Below are 11,875 nucleotides of genomic sequence, written 5' to 3' on the forward strand. Positions count from 1 at the left end.
CCCATGATATGAGTACTGGCTTTCCACAAATATATTGAGAGCCAAGTGCTGTTGTGAAGAAAGTATGAGTGTGTAAAAGTGATGTACTATATTATATTGTTTCTGTGAGAACCACTTGAATACTCACATAATCAGTGTTTTGATCATTTGGTGAAATGTGATGGTATGGAGTTTTACATTGCTGCAAGCCCTAAACTACCTCACAGTTCACATATTGATGGAGGTTTGGTTAGAAGGTTGGATAAAAACATTTCCTCTTTCTTTGCATGACCTGTTTATGGAGGTGTGCGATTCTCACACTCAGTTAAGATCTTTGCATGCTTTTGTGTGGCTGACATGTATGAATGGTGCAATCATGACCTGATGACTATGAAGCAAAAACACTTTTTCATTTTAGCATGTGCAAACATATATCCATACTGGTGTAGATGGTCTGTGGTTTAAATCTTGGTACTCGCTTGCACAACTGTTACTTGCACAAATATCTAACATACATTCAAAAAGTAATTGTGGCAAACAGTTTAATGTAACCTTATATATGACAAAAGTTACATATCCAAGTAGAACTGAACATCAATAGTTTTTCTTAAAAAGGTTTTTTATCATTTGAGAAATGCTGTTTTGCCTTACATGGAGGCATTTAAAAATACATGTTTTAGGAAAAAATCTTATCTCATTACTATGTAGAAATATATGTTCTAGACCAATATCTTATGAACTATTTATTAGTATTTTTTAAATATATTTTTGGTCAAATATTTAATAGTTTGTTTTATGTCAAACTGATATTCATAAAACAAATAACAAATAACAATATTTGAAAATAGATGATTTAGACCAAAATCCTGTCTCAAACCTATTTTGAAATATATGTTTTAGACCAAAATCTATGGCTATGCTATACTAAAGCTATGCAATAGTGTCAGGGCAGGACATCAGGTAAAATGCTAAAGTGTTTGGGTCTGACACAGTTATATTTTAGCATCCCTACAAAATCCATACAATCATCTTCTAAACTTTTCCTGGGAAGCTAACTGTCTGGCCCAATACATCTTGACCCTACACAGGGGTGTCCTGCGGCCCCCCTCTGTACATGGCTAATGGAGTGGTCCGTGGGGCTGTGTTCCAGTTTGGTGATGTGGCGGTGTACTCGTGCTTCCCGGGCTACGTCATGGAAGGCATTGGCCGGAGTATGTGCTTGGAGAATGGCACATGGACTCCGCCCCCTGCCTGTAGAGGTAGAACAAGGACACGCCCAGTCCAACCTGAGCCACCCCTAAACACCTTCTTCTTCTATGAGCACCTGTGACTGTTCCTAACTTTTCTTAAGTTTTTCAGTGTATTAGTTACATCTGCATTTGATCTGCACTCATTTTATAAGCTACCCCTTCCATACAGGTGCACTTTGCATGTTTACAATTACTGACTGTAGCCAATATTTTATTTTATTACAGTTAATTCACTGACTAATAGACTTTAGTCAACAAAATTGTAACAGAACAAACCGCTGACATTAGCTGACCAAGCTAACTACACAGCTGTGGTTACTCTGTCTAACAATACATTACAAACCAGCAGTTAGCCAACAGTTACACTGAGCGACTGCACTGTAAAGCCTGTCTACACTTGTCTTTGGACAACTTATAATTAGCACCAGCCAGCTGAAAGGCTAACAGGACAAATTAAGAGGTGTGTTTCAGCAGTATTCAGAGACAGGCGTCAAGTTCAGTGCTTTACTGAAGAAGTCACTGTAAAGAAGGCAGTGTAGAAAGTAAAGAGTATCACTTAAATGGCTGTTTTGGATGTTGTGTAAGTAGCTGTAAACCTAGTGTGGGAATATTATTTAAAAAGTTGATATACTATTTAAGACCGCAAGATTGTTGCCAACATAATATAGAAATTTGTAAAGAGTCACTAAAGCTAATTTAGCATTACTTATTTGAACATGACTTTCCTTTGAATTTTCTGGCAGTGACAGATACAACTTTCAACACCTCATAGATCTGTAAAAATAATAAAATAGTTGTAAAATATTGTTTTTGTTATTCTGTGTTTTTAGTTTTTTTTTGCATTTTGTCATATTTTCTTCATCAGTACATTTAAATAAAAAAGAATGTAAATGTTTTCATTTTATCATAAATTTGGTTTAGAGTAACAGTGATTGTGAGTTTATCAGACACAGCAGTGTTGCTAGTGCACTGTATACACTTACTAGTATGTACATTGTCTGAGTGCAAGGTTAGCAAATTAAGCTCATGATATAGCTCACTCTACCTCGCAAGTGAAGAATTTGTGTTAGTCATTCTCCGGCATTTTCTCAATGGTCTGTTTCTGACCACAGGACCACTGTTGACTGGATGTTTTTGTTCAGTGGACTGACATGTTAACCACTATGATATTTAGTACCGCTGACAGAATTGGTTGAACACTAGTCAAGGTGGAAAACGTTTCAGGAGTGTTTAAATCTATCTTTGTAGAGACATTATGCTCACAGCTGTCAAAAAGACATTAGAACACATGGGCTACAGTCCGTTATAGTAAACCTATAGTACTTGTATGCTAGGTGTCTGTGATAAAATAGCCGATGAGTTCAGATACAGTGTGGGTAGACCTAATAAACTGATGACCCAGTGCACATACACACACACACACAGACAGACATCGGTGACCTGGGCTTTTAGAGAACACTTTTCTCCCTCTTGTACAAAGTATGTCGGGTGATACACCACAAATAAATGGTTTGAGGTGGTAAACCCATGTGTACACATTCTTCACCACACTCTTACCATGTCAGCACTCTTTCACTTCTTACACTCCTTTATTCATTTAACATGCATGTGTGCGCTGGCTGCCATCAAGTTGCTGCTTATCTATATTCAGTGTTTTTTTTTCAGTCAGTGTGCAAATCTCCTTTGCGTCACCTGAATTAATAACAGCATCTGCACCTGAGCATGAATTTTAGACACTGAGGAGCATCCCTAGTATGAGCCTACTGAGACATACTGAGGATCATTATTTTGCAGCACAAGCTTGAGCTGCTAATAAAAGCTTGCTTCTGCCTCTCTTATGTTGCAGGATGCCCTGTTTAAGATCATATTTATATAATATTATATAGATCATTCTCTGTTTGACATTAGGACTGCAAAACTTGTGTTTGTAAGAGCTTGCCTGGGTTTATGTGTGTGTGTGTGTGTGTGTGTGTGTGTGTGTGCGTGTGTGTGTGTGTGTGTGTGTGCGTGTGTTTTTCTGCAGCTGTGTGTTGGCTACAGTGTCAGAATGGAGGTGTGTGTCAGAGACCAAATATATGCTCCTGCCCAGAGGGCTGGATGGGTCGCCTCTGTGAGGAACGTAAGTTCTACACAAACACACTGACAAACACACAGTGTAACCCTTAGAAGCTGTCAGTGTAAAAAGCTCTGCTCAAGGTCTTAAAGCTGCAAATTGATAGTCTTGGTGCTGTTTACACCAGGCGTGACTACCATGTCACATGCCCTTGCATTAATTAGCATGGTTGGTCCTTAGTGAGTGCACATTTCATGCAGTGCAATAATGGATAATGCATGATCAGATTTTTTGTTAAAAGCTTCAAGTCTATTTTGTGCCGCTTGGTCTAGAAGCCTGCACAAAAACTCCTTTAGCTTTTCACTCATGAGGTGTGAAAAAAGCCTTCCACTTTGCTGCCATGCTGTACAGCTTCTTGTATAAAATAGGCTTGTCTTAGTTTTACCGGTGCTGTTAGCATTTTGAGTTCAGAGATAGCTTGGTCAGTAGTGGCTTAGTGGCTCAGCACTGGGTTATTTATCACAGGGGTGTGAGTTAGGGGTGGAATTAGCCTTGCTACCACGCCGGTCTTCCGGCCTTGCCCAACCTTTCACTAGGTGGAGTCATATTAAATGGTATCAGAAACCTAATAGATGTCATATTTTATGCAGCAGCAGCTTTTTCAAAAATAAAATGCCATTGGCAGGTCCATGCAGCACATGGCGGCCCACCAAAACTAAAAAAATCTGTATTTGGACTCCTGCCTGACTGTACTTCTTTACAAAGTCTTGGTCTTTACTCAGACTCAATGTTTCCTGACCTCAATATTTACTACTTCTCAAACTGGACTCATATATCTACAATGTTCTTGACTACAACACTGTTTACAGCTGTGTGTGGTGTATAGGTTTAAGGTCATGAGGCAGTCAGAACCAATGTTTTTTAAGCAAACTCAACAGTGTACACACATATAGTGACTGTATCCTTCCTCTGTTTTAACTCATGCTTTTACCTCATGTCAACTGTCCTTTCAGAAACTCTGCCATTTATACTTTTCAATCAGTCTCCTTCACTATTTAAAACAAGCATATAAAAAACTTTCCCCTCTTCCTGTGAAGCCTTCCTGTTTCTCGGCCAGTGCCTCACCTCCATTCTCTGCCCACAGCTAATCTGCACTAGCTCTATAAAGGCTGAGTGCAGCCTCAGATAACCTCTGCTAGCACTAAGCAAAGCATACCAGTAATGTGTGAATGATAATATGATAATGGATTTAGGGTGGGTATACTAAGAGAATGCATAATTGGTGTAGTATAGAGCCTACCACCACTGCCCTTTATTTATCAGACTTGGGTTCATTTCCTCACCGAAGCAACAACACCATACTACGTTAGTAAGAGTCCTTGGGCAAGACACTCCTATCGCAACATTCAGAACTGTACCATGACTAAACTTGCTCTGGGTAAAGGCTGTGAATGTAAATGCGGGTAAGCAGGGTAAGATGAAAAATTAAAAGCAAATGAGCAGTAAACTAAAAAATGTAGAGAGAAGAGAGCCTAGAGAGAGAGTAGCCAGTGAAGGGCTGAGAGCAGTTTGGAATAAATGGTGAAAGAGGAGAAAGTGACCCAGCAGAAGACTAAAGAGAAGAAAAAAGATGAAGGAGGGTGATTATAGCTGTGTGTTCAGCAGCCATCTGTCAGCTGACTGTCTCTCAGTGTTTCTCACTGCAGGTGCAGCTCACAGCTGGAGAGAGAGAGAGAGAGAGAGAGAGAGAGAGAGAGAGAGAGAGAGAGAGAGAGGAAATGAGAGGTAGATTGTCTGGCAGGGAAGAGGCTGAGTATGTTGAGGGTTGAGAATAGGAAATGTGAGAGCGACAGAGATAGAGAGATTAACACAAATTATTTATAGAGAAGGTGCTTCTCGACATTATCTTGTGCTCTCATTCACTGACATTGTATGGCCGATTTAATGACAGTCAATATTGAAAAAAATATATAATTTTGGAGCATTTCTATTGGTCCATTCATTATGAATTTCGCACAATGCAAAGGTGAAAATGAGTTTTTCATGACAGTGAAATATATAAAGAGAGAGTTTCAGATTTTGGAGATCTCAAATGGGGTGCCCAAACATTTGCATGCCACTGTGTAGTATATGCACATACACACTGTATGTTACATGTACATTAAATATACTTATATGTGTGTGAAAGTTTTTACATATAGGTTCTTTTGTCTTATACATTAGTATGTATTACATAAAGAGCACAAATGTGTGTGTGTGTGTGTGTGTGTGTGTGTGTGTTGCAGCGATCTGCATCCTGCCATGTCTAAATGGAGGACGCTGCGTTGCTCCATACCAGTGTGAGTGTCCAGCAGGTTGGACTGGCACACGATGCCACATTGGTAAGTGTATGCATCAGTGTGTGTGTGTGTGTGTGTGTGCGCAAGTGAAACTAAATGAAAACTCTGCATTAGACTATAGGTAATCCAGCTATCCAAGTATGTACAATATGTGAGTATGTGAGTCAATAGTAGATCAAATAAAAATACAAAAACAATGAGTTATCTTCTTCATGTATTGCTAATTTTGTAGTACAGCTGATCACGTTCACCAGTGGTTTACACACGTGAAAGTCTTGAATGTAAGAACTCGGTATGTGTCCTGCCTGTGTCTGAGCACATTGTGCCAAACTGATTAACCCCAAGAGTATAAGAGCATGGTGGAGGACAGGGAGCTGAATGGAGGAATAGTTAACGAGAGTGATGATCTCCTGAGGTGAAGATAGAAAGTAAGGGATGACACATTCTCCCGGGGTCTTCTCGTGTCACACTGCTGCTGTTACCATGACAATAGGCGCTGTGATTATAGATCCTTCATAGTAACGTCCACATGGTCCTCATATCCTCAGCTCAGTGTGGACAGTGATTGTAATTAGCGTTTAATAAAGGGATTTTCTCTGGGTTTGTATCGTGAGTGTTTTTCAGCATAGTCACCATAACTACTTCTGGAACACTGTAATAGAGTACAGCAATAGAGTCATGCCAGAATAGATAGCCAACTGATATTTATACAGTTCTACCCATGTCTTACATGTAATGCAGCACTGTACCAGCCAATGCAGCACTGTACAAAGTGTAACAACGCCGCCTTCCCCATGGCAGACTAGGGTTCAGTTCTCCAGCCAGGCAAACACAGCACGCTACACCAGTAAGAGTCCTTGGGGAAACTCTTACGCTTGTTTGAATCCTGGTCATGCAGCTAGCCATCAGCAGCCAGGGCCCCGAGAGAGCACAATTGGCCTGGCTCTTTCCAGCGTGGGTAGATGACATTTTTTCTGCACATTACTCTGGCATTCACTGGGCACATTGGAGCTGGGTACCCGTCGTTTTCCTCTGAGTGCGTTGGTTGTCCAGTGACGCTGCATCAGCGGCAGATTGGAAAAGAATCTGTGGCTGGTTGCACGTGTGTTTAAAGAGGTGTGTTAGTCCTCAGTGTTCGGAGCATTGCGTGCGATAGGGGGGAAATATGTGTGGGTTGGGTAATTAGTGATCCAAAATGAAATAGAATGATTGAAAATGGGTAAAAATAAAACTTTATAAAATCTTTTTACTTTGACTTCCACTGATTTTTTTTTTCCTTCTCCGGTAAAGTTGCCCTTTTGGAAAGATCAGGGTTTGTTTGTGACAGTGATGATATATTCCTTAATTTAGTAAGAGTAATCTTCACAGTAGCCTCTTTGTTTTAAAGTGACCTGCCTAAGCCTGAGGGTACTGGTGCTGCTGATTTGTATAAGGAAAACCATTTGAAGCAGAATCTTTTATTAGCCACTTGGAGAGGAAAGAGCTTGATTAGAGCTGTGATTGCTCAAGAGGAGGTCAATGCTGCTGTAATTGATATGCACCTTTTACCTGCTAGACACACACCATCCATTTCTATTCTTTTGCCCTTGCTCTGATTACACAGCCAGACGTTCTGACAGTCTTTAAAGTGTACACTCCTCATTACACAGTATTTGTTGTAGACTTTAGTGCAGTAGAGTTAATGTTGTCATGAAGAGGCTTTTTAAGATTAATGAGCTAATGGCTGATGGTAGCTCAGCATAGTCATGTATCCACTGGAAATTCTAAGGTAGCAACAACAGATTTTAAAAAGCGTGATAAAACAAAGCTCATGGCTGTTTCTGGCGGTCCATTGTCCAGAATAGCGCCTGTGAGTTTTCAGGTAATCATGCACAGTGCTAGTGCTGCTGTGGTGTGCCATCCAAACTTTGCCCAGTGCACAGACCTCTTTTTTTGTTTTTTTGTTTTTTTGCTAATTTCCAGTACTACCATACTTTTAAGGCCTTGGGTCTTTGGGAACTTTTAAAAACCGTGTTCGGCAGCTACAGCTGCTATTGTCTGCTAATTTAACAAATGATAAATGGCAAAACTTGTCTTGTATTTGAATATACTTCTATATATTCTATATTGATCTGATTACTTGATTATTGGGGTTCCCCATCACTCTTTGTGTTAAGCTTTATATATTAGCTGCATCATGCAGACAGTTTAGACACCCAGTAAAAGCACCAGTAGTTGTGGAGTTTCTGATAAGGAAAGTCCTTTATGCCGTGTGCAACACAGCGCATGTGGCTGTGTTGACTCATGTCAGGTGTGTTTGCTGTGAGGACAAAGGTCTTTGAGGCAGGGAGCGATTCTGGGAATGTATCAGATTTCTACAGAAGACTTTGGTTGTCTTTCTGTTGGAGCTTCCTTGGTTGTCTGCCTGTTAACACTGCTGAAAGTTCAAGCATATCACATTTGTGGGTCTCTGTGTAACTTAGAGGCTTGCTTGCCTGTTTTTGCATTTGCTAGTCAGAAACTTGACTTCATCTTGGATTGCAGTTTATACCATGATGGTATCCATCTAGGTTTGGGATTGTGCAGAATGTTTGTCATACAGGTTGCCTTGGGGAAAACCTGCCTGAGAATAAGGAAGTCCTATTAAGAAATCAACAGTAACTGCCATTCCTTGTTCTCTATTAATGTAAAAAAAAAAACACACAGACCAAAAGCCAGGCAGAACAAAGTCTTAGTTCCTTCCTCTTGCTGCTCTGTGGTCACACTATGACCATGCAACATTTGTTCACTTCAAAAGGAAAGAGGTGTGAGACCAAGTCAAGGCCAAGTTGAACTAAAAATAAAAAATAAATTCAACTGAATGATTTAGTGTTTAAATATAGGCCAATGTGCAATGGTGACCGCAAAATAAACATATTGTTATATTGATGAATATAAATGCCTTTAAACAAAATCTGGTCTCAGTTTGAAACCAGTAGTTTGTAGTGAGACTAGTGGCCAAGACCTCCAGACTAGAAAGATGTATGGGAATGGGCTTTTTCCTATTTACCTCTTTTTTCCTTTGGTAACGACTGGACCAGAGATAAACCTTATGGTATTCCAATGGGAACAGTAATGAATACAATTTTTTCTTTTCTTTTTTTTTTTTCTTTTCTGATTCAGATTTTTTTTTTTTTTGTAATGATTTGTTTGCTTTAGCAACAAGAGTATTTGTGAGGTCAAGACTCCTCAACTCAAAAAAAGTATTAAATGTCATTTGTGTATTAATCAGAAAGGGTGTCCACAAACATTTGGACATATAGTGACAGGTAACACATGTTAATGCAAGAAACAAAAAAGAAGCCATAGGAGTTATGCATGCATATACTAAGTGTGTGTGTGTGTGTGTGTGTGTGTGTGTGTGTGTGTGTGTGTGTGTGTGTGTGTGAAACTGTTTGTGTACTTAAGCCTAACCTCTTCATAAGTTAAAGTAGAACAATGTGTACAGTAAGTATCTTTGTGTCTGACTGGTAATAATGGGTGTGTTTGGGTTGTGTCCTCAGCGGTGTGTTCCATGCCTTGCCTGAATGGGGGCAGGTGTATCAGGCCTAACAGGTGTCACTGCAGTCAAGGCTGGGGTGGTCATGATTGCTCCAGGTGAGGTTGTCCACACACACACACACACACACACACACACAAACATGTACTCTCATATATCTCATATAACAAACATGCAGTTAATGGCATGTCTGAGCATGTCTGTTGTACACTCATACAGACAAGTAAACATTATCTGTACATTTGCCTATTGTAACATCTGATGGCCTTAACCCCTATACACACAGTGGATATAGGTTTAGCTTAGGTTCATACTGATCCTTTACAGTAGTTGGCCCTGAACGGTTCAACAGAGTTGCACAGTTCATTGCATTTCCTTCCCTACCACACCTCATTCAGCTGTTAGAGAGGCTGGCAAAAATAGCTAATAAGCTGCATCAGGTGTGTTAGATCAGGGTAAACATTTAAAACCATCAGATGTTCTACAGTCTCCCTCAAGGAGCCCCCCTGAAGAGTCTGTTTCCAGCTGTATTCGAACACACCCGACCTAATTAATTAGGTTTTCAGAAGCACACCTGATACAAGGCATCAGCTTCTTCTGAAGCTTGAGCCAGTGGTGTTAGTTCAGGCTTGGAACACATAGCTCCTGGAACATATTTGGGCACAACACTAAGGGGACATTCACATTAAAAGCCTTGTTGCTCTACTCTGATCTCAAGACTTTCTGACCTGATGATGATGGTAGATGATGCCCCCATTCTCATCAGTTATGTCAGGTGAATCCCAGATGGCTCCATACTTACTACCTAGTGCAATCTGTGAGTCCTGCAAGTATGGCTTCTATGCACAAGTAGAGCAATAAACTGCATGTCCAGTAGGGATCTGTACTCTCAGACTGAATACCAAATGGCTCTTTCTTTGACATGTAATGCACTGTTTGTTTGGGTATAGAGGCTACTTACTTTGTTGCATGCATAGTGTACTTTGTAGTAAGTGGGGATTCAGCCGTTTATTACTAGAGTGAGATAAAGGTGAAAGGGGTCGGATGCCTCACTTTTGCAGCTATTAGTCACTGCTACCACATTATCACTGAATGATGGTGCAGATGCAGCATCGTCTGCCCAGATGCTGCCCAGTTTAACCCATAAGGTGACACAAGATGTTCCTCACAGCACTTTGTCCATCACTTTAACTTCATGACGTTCGTAAGAGACATACACACATACACCAACTGTCCTGTGATGCATCCAGGATGTTGCAATCTCAGGTGTGTTTGATTAGTGCTTGAGACCAAAACAGCTTATTTGATGTGTATTTCTTGCTTCTAAAGGTCTGTTCCAAACACTAATGACCTCAATTATTAAAACTGATTCAGTTAGTCTGAATCAGTATAAAAAACTGGTCTGGGCTCTTATGGATGAAGTTCACATCGTCACAAACTGTTTATTATTCTGATCTAGAAGAAGAAAAACCTGGTACTGTAACTCTGTATGTCCCACAGCTTAAAGGAAGAGTTTAGTAAAAAGAAAAAAAACACAATTACACAATTTTACCTGGTTTCCTGGACATTGTTGATCAGCCTAGATGTTTGTTTGGTGTTCAACAAGTCTGTGTCAGGCAATGTCTGTATTTATTATAAAATTATAATATAAAATGAACACTGCTATACTATGATATTATTATAATAGTGTTAATACTAAAGAACTAAAGAAGTAAACCTTGGACACCAACCTTTTTTACAGATTAACTGTGCTTGTTGCAAGGGTATAATTGTGCACATTGTATAAATGTGTCTTTAACAGATCAGGCCTCCCACTGGTGGGTCAGGAATTATACCGTTTTAAAGCATGGCTGCTTCTCAATTCTATGAATTTCTTGTTTTTCTGTAAAACAACATCTATAGGACAGCCCATTTAGACCGGTATCTGATATAGACTATTTATTATTTAATAATATCTGATATAGTGTTTATTAGGTGATGCATTTCATAAGGCTGCCCTTTGAAAAACATTATGTGTGTTCTAAAATATACATGTAATATATTAATGTTCAGTAATGTTCACTCACACACTAAAATAATTTTGTGTGTATTTTTGACGTTTATCACACCTGTTGAGTTAAAAGAGAAAAACCACAGAACCTAAGAACTGCAGTGCGACTAGAGGATCTTCAAAATACTGATAAACCTACTCAAAGACAACCTCACACTGCTTTGTTGTTTTTTAAAGGAACTTCACACATTTCCCAATACAGATCATGGTGTTCTTTTAAATTATGTATAAGTGGAGTTGTGAAATAACTGAATTTTGGGAGAAGGAACATGCCTTCATGTGTTGATGTGTTCACAAGAAACTTTTCACAACACACCACCACCCCCTCACCGACCTTCAACTCAGCCAAACCTCTCAGTCCTAGCTCCACTAACCAGAGTAGGTCTGGCAGAAGTCATCTGAATCCCTCTCTCTTACAGTCCACTTCCATATTATCGGATGCTGATGGCATGGTCTGAACCACTTAACGTTTCACTTTCAGTCTACTCTTCTGTCCACTATATCCCACATTTTACCAGCTACACAGAGACACATTGTGTCTGACACTGAACTATGCAAGCAACGAGCGTGAAGTGACCTTAAGACCGGCTCTGAATCCAGATGTCCTCGTGTTGCACATTATCAGGACAGTGTGATTTTATGTGGCAAGAGAAAATGACACTGAATCCAGTTCAGTGGTGCAAACAA

At 39.8% G+C, this 11,875-nt stretch overlaps 1 protein-coding gene across 3 annotated transcripts in view; it reads left to right on the forward strand.

Annotated features, from left to right (window-relative positions):
• svep1 (sushi, von Willebrand factor type A, EGF and pentraxin domain containing 1) overlaps positions 1-11,875 on the forward strand; it is a 116,565-nt gene that overhangs the window by 103,818 nt on the left and 872 nt on the right. For 2 of the 3 annotated variants that reach the window (XM_072687509.1, XM_072687508.1), the window contains exons 45-48: positions 1,068-1,238; positions 3,253-3,348; positions 5,568-5,663; positions 9,143-9,236. In XM_072687509.1, the coding sequence (XP_072543610.1) occupies positions 1,068-1,238; positions 3,253-3,348; positions 5,568-5,663; positions 9,143-9,236 (457 nt within the window). The remainder of the gene's footprint in view (positions 1-1,067; positions 1,239-3,252; positions 3,349-5,567; positions 5,664-9,142; positions 9,237-11,875) is intronic. The other variant, XM_072687511.1, reaches the window with a different exon arrangement.

Source organism: Salminus brasiliensis, chromosome 9 (genome assembly GCF_030463535.1).
Source record: "Salminus brasiliensis chromosome 9, fSalBra1.hap2, whole genome shotgun sequence".
Taxonomy (NCBI): domain Eukaryota; kingdom Metazoa; phylum Chordata; class Actinopteri; order Characiformes; family Bryconidae; genus Salminus; species Salminus brasiliensis.